This window comes from Ciconia boyciana, chromosome 12, assembly GCF_034638445.1.
Source record: "Ciconia boyciana chromosome 12, ASM3463844v1, whole genome shotgun sequence".
Lineage (NCBI taxonomy): Eukaryota > Metazoa > Chordata > Aves > Ciconiiformes > Ciconiidae > Ciconia > Ciconia boyciana.
The window spans coordinates 16189546-16207833 of NC_132945.1; the positions used below are offsets into that span (position 1 = coordinate 16189546).

Below are 18288 nucleotides of genomic sequence, written 5' to 3' on the forward strand. Positions count from 1 at the left end.
CATGTGTAAGGATGTAAAGAATACATCACCTTAACAAGGAAGGTAGCAAAGATTTCTCTTTGGATACTTGAAACAACCATTTATGCTGCTTACAACAAACAATCAGTTGCTACTTACTTGTGCTCAGTATAAGTCATGGTTTTATCTCATTCTCTATCAAGTCACATTTTAACTATATTTCTAACCACACTAAAGCTTAGACAACCACCGTTCAGGAAACAATGTCATTCTACCTACAATAAAGTTCTGCTTAGGCTGTAATTCCAAACAACACATTGTTTTCACGTTCTACAAGAGGACAGAAGCACAGCTGCCCCCCATATGGAAAACATATACCAGAACCAACTCCTGATGCAGGAAAAAAGGCTCACTGATTCATACAAGCTGAACAATTCTTGAAACAATGTTTGGCATCACCAGAATTAGTATTTTTTTCTTCTGGACCCTCTGGGACTCCAACACACAGGAATAAGGACTGTTTTCTTTCATTACATATGTGCAAGAGGAAGAGTAACTTAAAAAAACCTGTTATCAATAACCATAAGGAATGTAAAAACCATAGAGCCAAGATAAAATTCAATGTTCCAAAAATATAAATACTGCATTTTCAAACACTTTAGAGAGAAGCCAACCTTGTTACTTTATTTACTTTACACTGCTTTTTAATCTAGGTTTCAGACAGCTATCACCTACTATATGGTGAATGTCACTGCAACTTTATAGTAAAAAAAAACCTATCTCACCTGAACTTCCCAGAAATTAGATTACCGGTTTACTTAAAATACAAAGGAACACTCTTACCCACTAGCTACTTTTATAATTAGAGAAATGCTGTAGGCCAACTTCAAAATGCTTTTGATAATTCATCTTATTCTTTTGACATACTCAATTACAAATTATGCAAGTGGTAATAGGTAAGAAGCAGAGATGATACGAGTGGAACAACAGTAGAGGTCCAGCAAATGCAATACTGAGTCAGTTCTTTAAAGACAGGTGGCTCCCCATCAGATGGTGGGAGACAGGGAGAGGGAAAGAGAGGGAAAGAATTTACGTAGGTTTGAATAAAGGGATTCTAGAATATAAATTAATTGGCAGTTTCATCCTCCACAGGAATGCTCACAAATAAAATCAGTCAGTTCAGCCACATACTATCAACACCCCTAAGCAAGAACACGCCATTAACAATTTCTTTTTTCTCAATTTACATTGTAAAGACTAATTAAACAACTTTCAATGGACTCCACAGAATTAGTTAAAGTTGCCTTGAGAATGAATAGAAATTGTTCTAAATATGGATAGTTAGACTGCATTACACAGGGCAGATTTGCAACAACACTTTAAAAAATTATATGAAGAGTAATTAACATAGCAATTAAATAGCAAAATAATTATTTTTCTCAGACTACATATGTAGACCAATTATTTGAGTCACAGTATGAATCAGAGGCACAGATGTGACACAGTAAAGATGAAACTTTTAAATAAATATTTAAATGATTTAGGAGCACTGTTTCAGATCCTTAAAATGTAATAGCAGGAACAAAAGGTAGTCTCTTCAATTTCTTCACTTCACAGAAGGAACACTGTTTTCTAACACAAAGTACAGCTACACTATGTAGCCTTTTGTTGTAAAGTACACTTATGCAGCACAGAATTGATATCAATTCAGTCCTAAGTTGAAGATTACCCTTCGTGTTTTCCCAAGGGCTGACCTGATGGCATTAGAATTCCCCAGAGTATATTTCCAACATACTTATCAAAGTACCTTTTTGATAGCCTGTCACCATCAGTTCTGACTTCTTCAGAAATAGTCCGAAAATTTTATTTACTGCCAATCACAAACTGTTCAAACTCTATAAACTTTATAAGGCTGCCCATGTAATGAATTACATGAAATCATTATTAAACAGTTCTTTCACTGACTACTGCCCTTCAGAAAAGTCCTTGCAGAACGTGAACAGGAGCAGATTAGCATTACAGCATGAAATGTGTAAACTATTCACCTAAAAGAACAAATCTGTATTTTGAAAGCAGCTAACTGTATAGAAAAGACAGCAAGAGGCACAATTTTTCATTTAAGGTGAAGCCATGAAGATTCATAATAAAGCGATAACAGTGAAATCCAATGTAACAACAGCATAGCACGTACTAGCGGAATTACTCAGGCATGTAAGTGTTTGCAGAATGGTAGATTTCCTGCAAAGCTCATCTTTTGCTACAGGCAACTAAAAGGAAGGCGTAGAGCCCGGAGAAGTCTAGATGGAGTCTTGTTTCTTTAAAGAACACTACTAACTAATTAAAAAAATTAAGGCATGGAAAAATGAACTAAAATATATGGTTCTTTTTCACTGTAATTATAGATGGTTTCAGAGTTTCCAATAAGCCTAAGAAATAGATTAATTCCACAACAGTGACTTTTTAGCATCAGACCACATGCCAATATTAATTAATTTCAACATAAAGACAAACCATGCCTCAGAAGAAAAAACAATGATGCATGTAAAGAATAAAAGAGTCCTCTCAACTTTCAGAATGGAGGCCTCTTTGTAGTTAAGCCCAGTAGTTAAGGCCCAGTACTTAAGCAACCTGTATAAAGGAATTAAGACTTTATTTTCAGCAGAAGTTGCAAAACTTAAAATAATAAAAAAAAAACCCACAACAAAATAAACCCATGCACGCTATCAAAGAGCATGCTCTAGGAAAAATCACATACTCCACTCTCAAGGTCAATTTTCTTTTCCATTTCCTACTGATTAATAACACAACATGAGAAAGAGAAAGAACTTACACTACAAGAGCAACAGATAGGAGGAATAATTCAGCTCTGACCATGGCTGGGAACCTGGCTCATTTTAACAAGCAAAAATAAAGTAGAAAAAAACCATGAGGATAAGCAGGTCCTGTTATTCCTACCTACAGCACACTTAGTACTCCCAAGGGTCAACTTATCCCTATCATCCTGAACTGTGCCAAGTTACACTTGCAGCTTACAGAAGAAAAGATGGTGCCTCTGTTATTCTAAGAGAACACCAAGGCTTTAGTACCTGATGGACTACTGCAGAAAGCAGACAATCAGAAGTTGTAATAGGAAGAGTCCATAGAAATATTCTGAAAAACTGGAACCACACACTACTGTCAATCACAGGTTTGCAAATAATTTTAAGCCATTTAGAGGTCACAGGAATGAATAATGATATGAGACGATTAACCCAAAAATGGATCCCGTACTTTGTACCCTCATTTTTCACTTTATGAACTCAGTTAGCTTCTAAATCGTAGTACATACCGCATGCAATGGACCAGTAGACTTGAGAGTCTGGTGTCTGATGCAGGATGCGAAATGGGGCGACTTTCGATGTAGAATCCAACACCGCATCTAATGTTCCCACAAGAAGACCTGTTGCGTTCAAGAAAATGTATACAGCATAGTGAAACTAAGGTTTAGAAATGCACACTCACTTCTGATTCCTTTCTTAGCGGATAGGAATACTACCCAAGCAAGGACTAACGAACTCCGAGAAAATAAGAAGCACAAATGAGCAAAGCAAAAAGGGCTCCCAGAGGAACCTCTTTGGGAGGTAATGATATTTTGATCCAGTAAAAGCCATTATAAACACAAAATGAGGGTGAACAAGTTTTTTTGAGATGACCGCCTTGGAAGCGATAGCCATGTAGTATGGTAAACCAGAGGACAACCTGAAAAGTAACATGGTAGTTTCCAGCCTTCAATGAGCACAAGCAGTAATTGAACTACCTCTTAATTAGTCATTTACTGTTGTTCTGTTTTCCAGTCACAGGAAACAGGTCTTAGGAGACTGTAATTCCATTATGTCTGATTTCTATGAAAATCCCACCATTTTCACCTGAGAATACCATATCATACTTTCCATACATACAAAAGTTTTGCTGCTCATACCACACTATAGCTAGAAAATGCCTGCCACTCTTCATAAACAGTCTATCAGATGACTCCTACATAAAGTATGGAACACTAATATTTCATCCTACCATCACATGCATAAGTATATTACATAAAGTGCGTTATACAGATTATACACCCAAGATACAATGGCCATGTCACCTCCCTGCCACTAGATATTGAATTAGCTCCTATTAAACAGAGTTCGGATCAAAATAAACTAATTTCATTAATGAGACACACTTCATCTCTCCATAACTGGGAGCAAAAAGTTTCCTGAGAAAATGAATATGCATTTTATCTTGGCTGCCAAAATAATTCTTTCTGCACAGTAATAAAAATATTAGCCCAGATATCTTAAAAGTTCCTTTCAAATCTGAGAATCAGGGAATTCTAAAAGAAGAAAAATCCATACAGAAAAAATACAAGCTTTTGGATCCTGATGCACAAGTAAAACTTTTCCTTCTTGTTACAACAGAAACAAAAATACAAGGAACAATATCTTATGCTTCCTTCATTTCCTATGCTTGCCATCCTTCTAGCATGGCCACATAAACAGAAAGTTCAACTAAAGCAAAGCTACCAAAGCAATCACACAGAGCCTTTATTCTCCTACACAAGAACTGCAAAATAAGAGATGAGATTACCCCCCAAAATATGAGAGATGCAATTACCCAAAGAGATGCTGTAAAGTCTGTTCCACAAACCTGCTGAGATCATGGATGCAGGGCATTCCCAAAAAAATGCTATTAGGGTAGAGAGCTTGTATGCTAAGTTAATATATCCCTTATAGCACCTATAAGTACCCTTCCATGATTAATGGAAAATGACCTTTTGATTCAGGTTTTTAATATTCCGTAGAAGCATTAGATTTAGATTATTTCAAATGCATCTCTCAAAAGTTATTTCAGAAATTTTAGGTTGGCCTCTGGTACTTTTTCTTCCACTTTCTTTCCATTAACCCCCTCTCAAATTCTGAAAAATAACAATTGTGAGAGAATACAAGAAAGCAAAGTAAGACAAAATTGGGAAGTCTAGACAGTCATCCTCAGAACATGGTTTTCCTAAGAATACACTTTCAGCATAGAGCCTGTGTGACTACCTTATGTGGCTATTTAAGTTTCAGAATGCTTTGCTTTTCTTCAAAAAAAAATGAAGTGAATAATAATGAAAAACACAAAAAAACCCCAAAGACCAGTATATTACATCAATAAAAAATACTGTCTTGTCTTCTCTGTAATTCATAGATTGTAAGTTACTGTTGGAAAGTAGAATTTTTTTGTAGTTTCTAACTGAAGTCAGACATTGAATAGATAACAACAATTATGTCAGTTTAAAGAGCTTCAGCTTACTGAATGAGTCATAACGCTGAGCTGATCTCAAAGTTGGCTTTGCTTCAGCAAATGTTTTATTATTTCATTCACAATTCTCCTAATATCATTTTCTGTTATGATATACAGTACAAGGACATTACTCACCATTTATCAGGTTAATGCAACTGCTCAGCTTGAGAGAGCAATTACAACACTGCACTAGAAAGCAGCACTCCCCAAAATGCCATAACAGTTTCTGTCTACGTGGAAGGCCATTCGATTTTAGACACAATAAACTGCATCAGGTTAGTATCACTCACTTCAACAGTCCCACTAGTCAATACTGCTTTGTCCACGAATGTGATATAGACTACAGGTTTGCGCTTAAGCTGCTAAGTACTCAGTACATTATGAACTCATTCCATGGCTATGGCCACTGCCATAATTGCGAGGAATCAGCAGAGTCTCACCTTCATACCCTAGTCCTGAAAGTGCTCTATGAGCTGTGAATTTTTTGAATACTGTATTATCAGTCAGGGTTTCCATAACCACAAGTTGTTGGGTGCTTCTCAGCAAGCACTCCCTTTTATTGCGATTTCCCAATGGGAAATCAAGAACCATGTTCACCCAGGCAAGTAAGACCACTGCTGAGCGGTTTGCTGGCACCCTGCTAACTCCATTCACACCAGCCTACTGAAGAATGATTCACTTCCAGGGTTGCAGAGATTTAAAATTCACCTGTATAATGACAACGATATTAATTGTAAAATAAAGGAGTAGACACTAGCATTATCTCCATAAGGGAGGCAAGGGGAAAAAGCAGCTCAGGCCATACTTGCCAATCCCTCACTAATGAAATGCGGTACATGTTGCTCTCAAAGAACCAGTTTTAGGGACAACCTACAGGTCATCTACTCTCATCTCTGCTCAAAGCTAGACCACACAGCTTCTGCTGGGGATTCCACCGAAATCATCCTCTTGCCTCACTCGGGAAATTACTTCAGCTGTAGATATGGCAGGTGATGCACATTTACAGAGAAAGGGCTCTGCTTTCAGAAAACATTTCCAGTTTCACAGCTACTTGAGTAAGACTACTGGGAAATACCCCAGACACTTAAATAAATAGGGTAAAATACCCTAGGAAATAAAATAAAGGGCAAGGAATCCAGAATAGCTTTGAAATAAGGATGTGTTCTTCCCAAAAATCTCTAAAACCCTTGGTTAACAAAATATCAACATTAGCTGCAGAGACATGCGCCAAAACATATCAGCAATGAGTTTTGCTCAGTTGTACCAATTTATGGCAACAAAGCCAATATGTCACATGAAAATAACTGCCAACATTTTGCCATTTTGAGGCAACACTACTTTGTTCTTCTATATTTCACCGAGTACATCAAGAGAGTACTAATATTTGGGGGGTTTTTTTGTTCCTTTTCAACCCACAATCTCAAAGATATTTTTTTTCCTCCAGAATAACTGTCAGTTACATCTTTTTTACTGCTGACAATCTTCTTTATTTTAAATATGCATATCATACCCAGCAAACTTCCTATCCTTTGTGGGACTAGTGTAATGCAAGCAGAATAATGTAAGTTCCATTTTACCGATGAAGAATCAGAAGCAAAGGAAAACATGCTGTTGTCTTTTAAAAAAAGAGCACTATTGTTCTGAAGCAAGCCTGTTCTCTCCTCTGATACATAACAGTACCTGTGAGGTCAATAATTAACTATATTAAAACTGGATCAGACAGCCTCCTGATTTGCCACATTAGAAGTGTTAAGGGACATAAAATATTTATAAGACTGTAAGAGTTCCATACAAACAGAAACGTTCTATTAGCACAACACTGGTCAGCCCCATTATACTAAGGATTTTGAAAAGTAGACACTTTGATGTACAATTGAGTTCTCAGATTATTTACATCACCATAAAAAGGAGCTGTTTGAAAATACTGTAAAAGCTTTCCTTGAGTGGCAACAACTGCAGAAAGTGATATTCTGCAGCTACAGCCAGCTTCATTTTGGCAATAGGTGCTCACTTCTACAATCTGAAGAATTCAAAGGCTAATCACAGCAGAACCAAAGGGGAAAAAAATCCTGTCAAACAAGTAAATTTGTGATAGATTGCTGTGGTGGGATGACCCTGGCTGGATACCAGGTGCCCACCAAGCCGCTCTATCACTCCCCTCCTCAGCTGGACAGGGGAGAGAAAATACAACAAAAGGCTCATGGGTCGAGATAGGGACAGGGAGATCACTCGCCAATCACCATCACGGGCAAAACAGACTCAACTTGGGGAAATTAATTTAATTTATTACCAATCATATCACAGTAGGGTAATGAGAAATAAAAACTAAATCTTAAAACACCTTCCCCCCACCCTTCCCTTCTTCCTGGGCTCAACTTCACTCCCGATTTCCTCACCCTCAGCAGTGCGGGGGGACGGGGAATGGGGGTTGCGGTCAGTTCATCACACGTTGTCTCTGCTGCTCCTTCCTCCTCACGCTCTTCCCCTGCTCCAGCATGGGGTCCCTCCCACAGGAGACAGTCCTCCATGAACTTCTCCAACACGAGTCCTTCCCACAGGCTGCAGTTCTTCATCAACTGCTTCAGCATGGGTCCTTTCCATGGCTGCAGTCCTTCAGGAACAGACTGCTCCAGCATGGGTCCCCCGTGGGGTCACAAGTCCTGCCAGCAAACCTGCTCCAGCGTGGGCTCCTCTCTCCATGGGGCCACAGGTCCTGCCAGGACCCTGCTCCAGCACAGGCTCTACATGCGGTCCCAGCCTCCTTCAGGCACATCCACCTGCTCCAGTGTGGGTCCTCCAGGGGCTGCGGGTGGATATCTCCTCCACCATGGACCTCCATGGGCTGCAGGGGACAGCCTGCCTCACCATGGTCTTCACCACGGGCTGCAGGGGAATCTCTGCTCCGGCGCCTGGAGCACCTCCTCCTCCTCCTTCTTCACTGACCTTGGTGTCTGCAGAGCTGTTCCTCTCACATATTCTCACTCCTCTCTCCGGCTGCAGTTGTGCAGCAGTTTTTTCCCCTTCTTAAATACATTATCCCAGAGGCGCTACCACCGTCGCTGATGGGCTCAGCCTTGGGCAGCAGCAGGTCTGTCTTGGAGCCAGCTGGCGTTGGCTCCATCGGACATGGGGGAAGCTTCTGGCATCTTCTCATAGAAGCCACCCCTGTAGCCCCCCCACTACCAAAACGTTGCCACGCAAACCCAGTACAATAGCAAACATCCTTTATTTTGGTCAGATATCTGTCATACTTCAAGAGCTAAAACCATTTACAGGCATTCTCCTAAGTTTTCAGCATACGATTCTTAGATACACGAAGAGACTCCATAGAATCCTACAGAAGATACCTCAAAGTAAGAAAGCCTAGAGCAACCTTAAGAGAGGTTTTAAATAGCTATGTCCTGACAACTAACATTTCTAGGTTTGAAGAAGTATAAATGTGAAGAATAAAAATAATGAACTTCAAATCTATCTTTTTAGTTGTTTTTGTACTATAAAGTCAACCTGTTAATAAATTGCGAATTAAAAATAAAAATAAATCTTGAAAGCCATGTAATACCTAGATACAACTACAAGGAATAAAATCAATAGGAACAGTATGTGAAATATACAGATTTACTACAAAACTGAAATCCATTGCATAAGTAAGCAAAGACAAATTCAGGTATCCCAACTACAATTTAAATGAACTGTATTTTTCAGCAAAACTTTTTTAAAAAAATCAGAAGATGCAGGTTCACTGAAACCAAAACTACCAGAGTAACATAGCAGATGCTATGTAACTTCCACAAAGGCTTCTCTGGTGCAGGATATAACCTCAGGGGAGAAACATACATCCAGAGTGAACTGTAGCCAAATTACAATGCAGGAGACCCAAACTGTAAATCCCTACTACAGTAAATATTTATTTACAGAGACAGGATAAAGCTTCATTCTGTAATAGCAAACAGCTTTACAGAGCATTTTGGTTCAGTTTTTTTAAAAAAATAAAGACTGAGGCCCCAGTTTTCACTCGATAAACTAAGATACAAATACATACTGTATAAACCATGAAAAGCCATCATCTCTGTGTATTTGATTTAAAACCCATGAATGCCAACTTGTGAATAAGACCCTTTTTCCTATTTCCTCAAATTAAGCACAGAACTCTTTTTTTTGCTTAATTTTATTTCCCAAGTGAACTTGATCTCATGACTAAGAAACCTCAGCTTAATGAAATACTGAGCATGGGCTGAGATGCAAATGTTCTTAGTCAATTGAGGTGTAAAACAAGTTAGTTTAAGCCTTCAGTGAAAAAAGATTTCATCTCCATTTATAATAACTCAAGTACATTATGGTCAGTGGTTATGACTCAGGTAGGACAATGGTAACTCATTAAACTCAGGTGTGTATCCAAGCCCTTGTGTGGCAATCTTTCTTGCCTATCTATGGCAATAAAGATATCCTTGAAAGAAGGGAAAATTAGAAGCACAACTCTGAAAAAAGGTAAGTATTAGTCTCCTTGGTAGGTACAGAGAAAAGTATCACAAAGATCACAGCTCCTCCTTATCTTTGCTTCCATACAGCTAAAAAGCTGTATAACATGAATTGGGAAGCGTGTGCTGGTCATTTTCCCGCCTGTCATCCCCAAATGTAAATATGCTTCTTAACAGAGTGGTGTTATTTGTCTCACAAATATATGCATTGCAAAATAATCTTTGCTACAGCTGCTGAAAAAAATATGCAGCGTAGATAATTTCAGATCTTTATTAATCTAGCGAGTTTTCCTTTTGATTCCTATCACAGTGAGGACCTGCAGCAAGCAAGCCACACCAAAAGCTCAGTGTGCTAAAACACCGGCAGGTATAAATGATTTCTGCCATTTATTCTACTACTGTACATTTAGTGATGTCACAGCACAGCCCTTTAAGTTTTGAAAAGCAAGCATCTTCCCTGCTGCATACTGAGTCTAGCTACAGCGCAAGTTTCCTCTCCTGTCCTGCAGCTCCTACCAAAATACATTTCGTTAAGTTTGTACAAAGATCACCAAGTACTTTTTTTAATTGGTCCACCAGGAAATTCTGTTAGAGACAAGGTCTTTGCCATTGACGTCCACTACTTGATAATACTTTAACATTATTCCTTTTGACAGATACCAGATAAGGAAAATTTCCCCAGAACACACATACAAGCCTACCTCTGTCTCCCCTTCCTCCAAACTTGTATGCCTGCGAGCTAGTTAGCAATGATGCAGACAACAAGCTACATCTTTTAAAAACCAGAAATATCAGCGGGGGCCTTCTACAGATTCAGGATGGCACTAACTGTCGCAGGAAATCCAGGACTTGAAGAGTCAGAGTGTTTCCCTACTTTTCCAAGCACGGCACATACAACAAGCAGGGAAGACTAGTTCCAACCATGTATTTCATTGATAAGTTTTTCTCCTCTCACAGTTGCATTTTACTTCAATTTCTCAAGTGGAAAGAGGCAAATTGAAAAATGGAAGCAGAAAACAAATAATTTGTTTTCTGACATTTCAGTGAAAGATCAGTATTTTATGACACCAAATACTCATTTGTGTAACTACTCCAGGAATACTCATCTCCTGATTAAGGTCCTGTCTAAGCTATAACCAAAGCAACATCTTTGTGACCAACATGCTTAATCTCACTAGACCTTGGTTATGGCACGTGCATTCACAACACAGGTTTTGTGTCATCATAACTGTGCTTCAGCACATGGGCCATTTTGCCTAACTATATTCTTACCAATACACTCTAGAAAACCTAGAAAAGTAGCTCTCCCATAGCAGCTCTGCCAAAGGCAGAACAACCAGAGGACATGGTCACACAGCTGCACTGCCAGATGTACAGCAACATGCTTGGGACAGTCTATTGCACGCTGGGATTACCAGGAAGTGGAACCAGTCAAACAGGTTACAGTATCTGTATCCTTAGGTGAGGTCCAAGTAAGGAAAGAGAATGAAATACAAAGCTAAGCAGGTGCATACCTGCAGGAAGAGAGCCAAGGCTAAGCAAAACCAGCACAAGACATTTCTGTCCATTTATATCCACACTAGCCAACTCAGAACTATGCTGTGTGTGGACATAAGAGCTATAAGCCATAAGAGCTAACTGTATCATCTACAGATTACAAATTGGTGCTGCTGTAACAGTCAGTCCAGCAGTGCCACACAAACAAATCCAACTGCAGCCTTCATTCTAAACCTAGGCCAGCACCAGAACTCCCAGCCTTCCTTCAGGTAAGTGCCTCTGCTGTCATCTATCTTTTTTCTCCTTGGTCTGTACCTTCTCCAGCTATTGGCCACTTCCTCAAAACTCACATCTCCCCTCCTTAAAGTCTGTCTTACCAAGTGTACTCCTGTATTCTTGGGAATCCTTTGCTACTGCCTCCTCAGCATTACTGCTATCCAAACCCTGCAGCACTGTTCATCTTTCTTCCCAGTCCTGCCTTGAGGCATTGCCCCTCTCTTCCCTCAAGACTTAGTCTTGTACTGCTGCCTGCCTCTTTCACTCGTAACTCCCCAGTCCCTCAGTGCTGCCAGTCACCTCCAGCCTTGTCTCACCAGCTGAAAATTGCTGTTCAGGAGAACAAGATTTTACTTGGCACATTTGCGATGACCTCATAAGATAATAGCTGTTCATTGGTTTTTTTCTAAAGTAAGCACTAATTTTCTTGAGTGACAGACAGCAATATAAAATTAAAATTAGGCATAGCAAATTATGCTAGCTTATACCTAGGAGGTTTGAATATTTTCAAACCTGCAAACACAAACTTAACTGCATTTTTCCAATTTTCTTGTTAATCTTTCTTAATCACAATTTTAATTCAATAACATCTCACTTTTTGTTTCTGTCCAGTGAAAAACATAACTTACACAGATTGAATCTGTATGAAGCTAACATTAGGAGAAAAGCTACAGAAATTAAATGTGCAGTGCCACAGAAAAAAAAGCATACTACAGGAACTATTCCATTCAAGTGTTCTTCCACACCGTCAAATACCATCAAGGACAGAACTCGTGACAGAAGCCTCACCTTCAACAAAAACCGAAGGGCATTAGGAGGCCCCAGCTGTCTGTCCAGCTGTAAGCCTATGAGGATGTTTTTAAATGAACACCTAATTCTAGTTCTTATTATTTCACTTCAGTCAGTTCTTAAATGAATTTTATCACACAGAAAGACTACCTTCATTCCAACTGAGCTTCCTTGGCTTCCAAAGATACCAGGGCAGAGAATGGCCTATCTAGCCTGATGACCACAAGACTTCCAAGGTTGCAAAATATCACCCTTGGTTCTAAGCCGAAGCCTAACATTATCTATCTGTCTATAATATAATGATATCCCTAGAAGAGAATCTTGGATTTTGTGATGCTTTCTTTTTTACACTTCCCTTGCACCCTGCAAGTCGTTCAGATGCCAATGAAGAATGCCCCGCCTCCAGCTGGGAGGGCTACTTCTACATCTGAAATTCATCAGCCCAAAGTTTGGACTTTGTGGTTTTGTCCGGTAGAATGAATAAATGTTTCAACAAGACAATTATGCCTCATGTTTAATATAGCTTGCTTTACAATGACACAATTAGAGAGAACCTAGAAAACCCATAGAGATGCAACTCATGCAAAACACCCAAGAACCATATCCCACCCAGGAACAACTTTATTCTGCTTCCCTGTAGCATTTCACCTTGACGTGGTCAATGACAGATGCCACCAGACTATGAAGGAGTCAGTTCCACTCTGAATAGCTACCACCACAACAGAGGTCTCAGCAGTAGCTGGGGTCCCTGCAGTGTGTAATGATACAAGCAGACAAGAATTAAAAATAGAAACTCAGCTCCATACCTTGAAGGTCTCATGAGGTAAAGTTTATTATATGGTGGTCAATGCCCTATCACCTCCTGACCCACCCCTCCTGACAAGCTCCATCAAATCATATGCTTGTTTTTAACATAAGTGATCAGAAATGCCTGAGCAGGAGCTCATTTCAAGCAGCTTCAGATGCACGCAGGAAAAGGGATTTGGAAACAAGCGAGACAGATCGTCATTTCTTCTGACGTCTCCTCTTCCAACAAGCTGCAAATCTAACTCTGCCAGGGTGTCTGTGGGAGCAAAGGGCTGTTAAGCTAGTACCAAGCATGGGCTACGCTGACCTCAGCTCTACGCACCACCCCACGGGTGGCAGCTGGCCCAGAGCTGCCCCCAGCCCTGCCGGGACGCACATCCCCACCTGGGTGCAGTGCCACCATGGGCACCAGCAGGCCCCATCCCACACGGAGTGTGCCGGAAACTTCACCAAACCTTCCTGTTCCCAGTGGGATGACTTTTGAAATGCCTCTCTCATGCAAGGAAAAGGGGGCGGGGGGGAAGAGGAAAAAAAAGAACCATATGAGAAACCCCATGAAGGTCAAGGGCTCCAAAACTCGCCCAGGCCTCCCCTCCTCCCTGCCCCTCTGGAGCGGGGGGTCCCAGGTCCGGCAAACGGCCATCCTCCCCCGCCCAGCCCTTCCGCCGGCCCCTTCTCCCGCCGGCCCGTGAGGGCCCGGGCCTGAGGCGGCCCCGCCCCGCAGCCGAGCCGAGGGGAGACCCTGCCCCGGCCCCCGGGGGGGCAGTACCTGCCAGCCCGCCTCCGCCCTCCTCGCCGTAGCCCCGCCGCCTCTGCAGCACGAAGTACTGGTTGGAGCGCTCCTGCACCCACAGCTTGAGGGCATTTTTCAGCAGCACCTCCTCGGGCTTCAGCCACATCGTGGCGGCCCCCTCACTCCCCGCCGCCGCCGCCGCCCATGCCCGCCGCGCCGCCCGGCCTCCCGCTCCCACGTACACAGCCCAACGGCCAAGCGCCGCCGCCGGGGGGGGGGGGGGAACGGGGGGGACGGGAGGGCTGCCCCGAGGCATGCTGGGAACTGTAGTCCTCGCGGCGGGCTGGTCGCGCAGCGCCGCTGGCTCAGGACTACAGCTCCCGTCGGGCCTTGCGCGGCCGCCCGCCGCCGGGGCCGTGTGGCAGCAGCCTGCCTGGCCGTCAGGGGCATTGGAGGGAGGTCGGGGAGACGCCGCTTACAGCCCCCGAGGCTCGTCCCTGCGCGGGGAGGCGGCCCGAGAGTTATGGCTCCTGTCCCACAGGCTCGGGGAGAGACTCTTCCTTCCGCTCCCGCACACGGCACCTCCCCTGCCCCTAGCCGGGAGCTGTCCGGCCCCAACCTCGCTCCTGTCAGGCAGGGCCGCAGCAGGCTCGGACCTCCCCGACGGGCCTCCAGCGTGTCCCTAAAATGCCTTCATAAAGCGCGTTGGATATTTTTTTGTCATCTCTGTCAATGAGAGAAGTCCCATTTTCAATTTTGGCCAAATGTTACTCCATTTTCAGCCCAGAAGACAGATGTCACCAGAGACTTGGCTTGGCTTTTACGTTTGTTTTCCTGTCAGCACTAAGCCTTACGCTGCAGCGGGAGACTGGGGTATGGAACAAACCACAGGAAAAACCTGCCACACAAGGAAGGGAGCCATGACCACCACTCCCACCGACGACAGCACCCCAGTGACAGTGCCCGTGCATGTCCCCTTCCCGGTCGCAGGCCACACCGGGAGCGGAGGAGCGGCCCCACCAGCTGCAGAAGCAGACATATGGTCAACATTGCCTATTTACATTTCACGTTATAAAAAGACAATCTGCCTCATTGCTTCTATCACCCAACACGATTCAGTGCTAATTTGGAGTAGAGTAGACGTTTTGGTTGCCTTAACAACAGCTTGACTTGTGGACTCAGAATTTTCATGATTTGTCTGCAAGACCTTTGGTACTTGTCCTCAATGACTGGCTCTTCAGATTATTTGCAGACTGACTTTACCAGTTGTTCTGTGCTAGAATAAATCAATCTATCCTGTTAAGGAACAAGACAGCGGCTTTCATACTCGTAGGGACTGCACGTGAGTATCTGCATTTACTACTGTCTTCTGTTGCTGTCTCCTCCTGATGTAAAGAGCAGTTCTCTCACAGCCAGGTTTCAAAAAAAATCAGGTGCTGGAACTATTCCACCATACCTGGCAGACGAGGATTTCCCTCTGGGATGACCTTGAGACTTGCTTTCCGTGAGCACTGGTCAGCACAGCGTAATTCCCAGCTCCCCTGAAGTCACGATCGCGGCCACCCAGCTGCTCAGTCCACCCACTATTGAGCCCCCTCTCTTGCTAGTTCTTCTCCAATCTCTTCGCTACATCCCAAAGAGCTCCAAATCTCTCCCTGAGGCCTTGCATTTGATAACACTCTGCTTCCTAAATGGTATCTTTTGGTGCTGACCAAAACCACAAACAAAAACCTTCCAGGAGTGGAAGCCCCACTGCCTCCTCTGCTCCAGGTCGCTGGTGCTGGGGACTTCTCAGAGTTACTGTCTTTTCCCACCTCCGTGCAAGGTTCACTCCTGGTCCTGACACGATCTGTTATTCCATACAAATGGAGCGAGTAGGACATTCCCATTTCCCAGGAACTCTGCAGTTTGCTGTCCTGTCGGACCCTTCCCTTAGCACTCTTTTTTCCAGCATAATTGACCTTCCTAAGATTTTCAAGAATAATGCGTTATTGATTGTGTATCATACAAAAAATTCAGCACACAGTTGTTTAAACTCAGCCTCTACTTTGAGCTCCTTCTAAAAAAAATTATGCACATCATGCACTAACCATAGGTTGCAAACTTGTCACTTTTGCTTTATCCTGCCTTCCTTTCATCCCTTCCAACAGTCCCAAATGTACTTCACTACCAAAAATGCTTCTGCCAACACTGGTCTATTTGCGAGCACAGGCACAGCGAGATTTTGCCAAGCGCTCACAGAAAGGTGTTTGGCAATGCTCATCCAGTTCCAGCTGCGTAAGTAACCACCTACCCAAAGGCACCAGTGTGAAAGAAGAACCAAGTGTGCAATCCCATTTAACTCACTGGAAGGCTTCAAAACTGGGTGAATTGCACTGGTATGAGACTTTTTTCCTTTTCTTCCATTCACTCATTGCACCACAGCAAGAGAAGCTGTAGTATTAAAAGGGTTTCCCTTTGGCACTGAATATAGATTTAACTAATACTGCTATTCTTTTTACCTGTTTTTATAACAGAGTAGGAAGCAACAAATTTCTGGTGCTTTACCTTTACTAGAAAGGAAAAATGAATTAAAAGTCATTAGCCAGCATGTGGTAACTAACACAGGTAAAACATTAATGAGACAAGGCAAACAACTCCTAGATATACTAGCACATTGTTCTTCATGAGGCAGTTTCTTCAATCCCCCCACCTGAAGTGACTGAGAGTAACAGACATTAGCAGGTTCCTGGAGATTTACCAGCTGAACTGACAGAGTGACTCCTGCATGGATGCTGCTCTTGCATTCCCAGAGAGAGTGTTTACCATTTAATTTTCCCCAATTAGCCAAGCCCTTGGATAGGAAATACCTCTTAAGGATCTAACACAGGTCTTCTCATTCTGATGCTAATTGTAAGGAGAGACGCCCTTGGCATTTCCAATCCAGAGCTTGGCTTTTGGCATCTCACACACACTGGACATGTTAGGACACATGTTGCTTGCTTATGTAAGATTCAAACTTTCTTAACTGGATAAAAATTTAACAGTAAAATGCTACTGCTTGGAAAATGTCTGTTTGGTTTCCTCTCCCTTGGTTCAAGGTCTTGAATGTCTTTCTTTTTTCCAGTTCTCTCAGGCACTGGATTCTTAACCAAATACTGTTAAGATGCAAAGAGTGCTCCTCTGTTGGCTTGGAGGAATTTATTTATAGGCACTTAAATTCTTTCTTAATCAGTGCGCAATCATCCTATAGTCTAATCAATGCATTCTGCAGCAACAGAGATCCATTTAGTGCTGCAGATTTTTTCTTTCACTGTGTTAAAGACCTCCTAGAAATGGTAAATTACTTCCCTCAAATAACCATAGCCAAGATTATATAAATAGATAAATAGCTATATAAATAAATTTTGGCTTCAGTCTGTATAACCAACAGTGGAACTACCAGTGCAGAGAATTACATAGTTGTTAATTCACAGTGGGTGAACATTGCAGTTTGGTTTCAAGTTTCCCTTAGAGCCAAAATTAAATTGCCAAAGCCAGTAGATTTTCTTTCATCTATTCCAAAATGCCAGCCATTACACCCCTGCGGGAGTGGAACTCTGTTCAAATCTGCACAGGAAAAATGTCAGTCTAAATGTGGGTGAAAAGGCAAGGCTACCTGCTGAGGTGGTGTATGTTAAACATGGAATGAAATTACATTAAATCACACAGCCGAGGCAGATGTGTATATTTATTCTGTCCAACTGTTAGGTCATTTGACAAGTGCAGATCTTTCCATCTAAAGACTAAGTCTCTCCATTTTATGGGAAGAGTACAACTGCCCTTTTGACTCAAACTGCTTTTATATGTATGCAGCCCCCCATCACAAGTCCTGCTTTTCCCTTAAACAAAAATCTCAGCTATAACTACATTTCTATAGGGAAACCTGAAAATTTTCCTCAACGTGAGAAAATTATGTTATTTTGGTTTGGGATTTAAAATAAAATCCCGCTGCTGTAAAGCCTGGTTTACAAGGAAGCACAGTAATCCAGCACCAGGTGACAAGGCTTCCTCTCCTGCAGGGATAAAAAAAACCTTTCCCAGTCCCCCTTCAAGAGCATGCAACCATTTGAGTGAAGTGTCTAGATCAGAGCTTTCCTGGGGGAGAGATAAATGACAGCAGTGAGTAAACACTTGGAGACAATGCTGGAACCTCTTCTTCTTTCTCTTTGGGGGCAGAATAATTGACATGTCTTTGTGACTCAATGGGAATATTAACAGAGTCAAGAGGCACACATTTTAGCAACCGTTACCACTCGTGGGCACATAATTTCCAGCATCTTACGTGCGAACGTTAGTGTATATATAGCAAACCCCAAAACTATTGCACAATAACAGCAAGCTTGCATCACATTTCAGGAACAACCCTATCCCCAAGGTACATTCCTGTTTGCCTCTTGCTTAGAGAAAAGAGTCTGTCATGCCATAGTG

At 42.1% G+C, this 18288-nt stretch overlaps 1 protein-coding gene and 1 long non-coding RNA gene across 4 annotated transcripts in view; one reads left to right on the forward strand and one right to left on the reverse strand.

The window, feature by feature from the left end:
* The window catches only part of TBC1D8B (TBC1 domain family member 8B), a 43990-nt gene extending 29892 nt beyond the window's left edge, over nucleotides 1–14098 (reverse strand). Inside the window, exons 1-2 of one of the 3 annotated variants that reach the window (XM_072876537.1) lie at nucleotides 13876–14098; nucleotides 3287–3397 (exon numbers count right to left, since the gene is read on the reverse strand). In XM_072876537.1, coding sequence (XP_072732638.1) covers nucleotides 3287–3397; nucleotides 13876–14005 — 241 coding nt within the window. In that variant the 5' untranslated portion in view covers nucleotides 14006–14098. Of the gene's footprint in view, nucleotides 1–3286; nucleotides 3398–7658; nucleotides 12167–13875 lie in introns of those variants that run through there. The other 2 variants (XM_072876538.1, XM_072876539.1) reach the window with 2 other exon arrangements.
* LOC140658314 (uncharacterized) lies at nucleotides 13883–16802 on the forward strand. The gene is made up of 3 exons (XR_012044688.1): nucleotides 13883–14077; nucleotides 14622–15181; nucleotides 15990–16802. It is a non-coding gene; the product is annotated as an uncharacterized lncRNA (long non-coding RNA).
* The last annotated feature ends 1486 nt before the right edge of the window (nucleotides 16803–18288 follow it).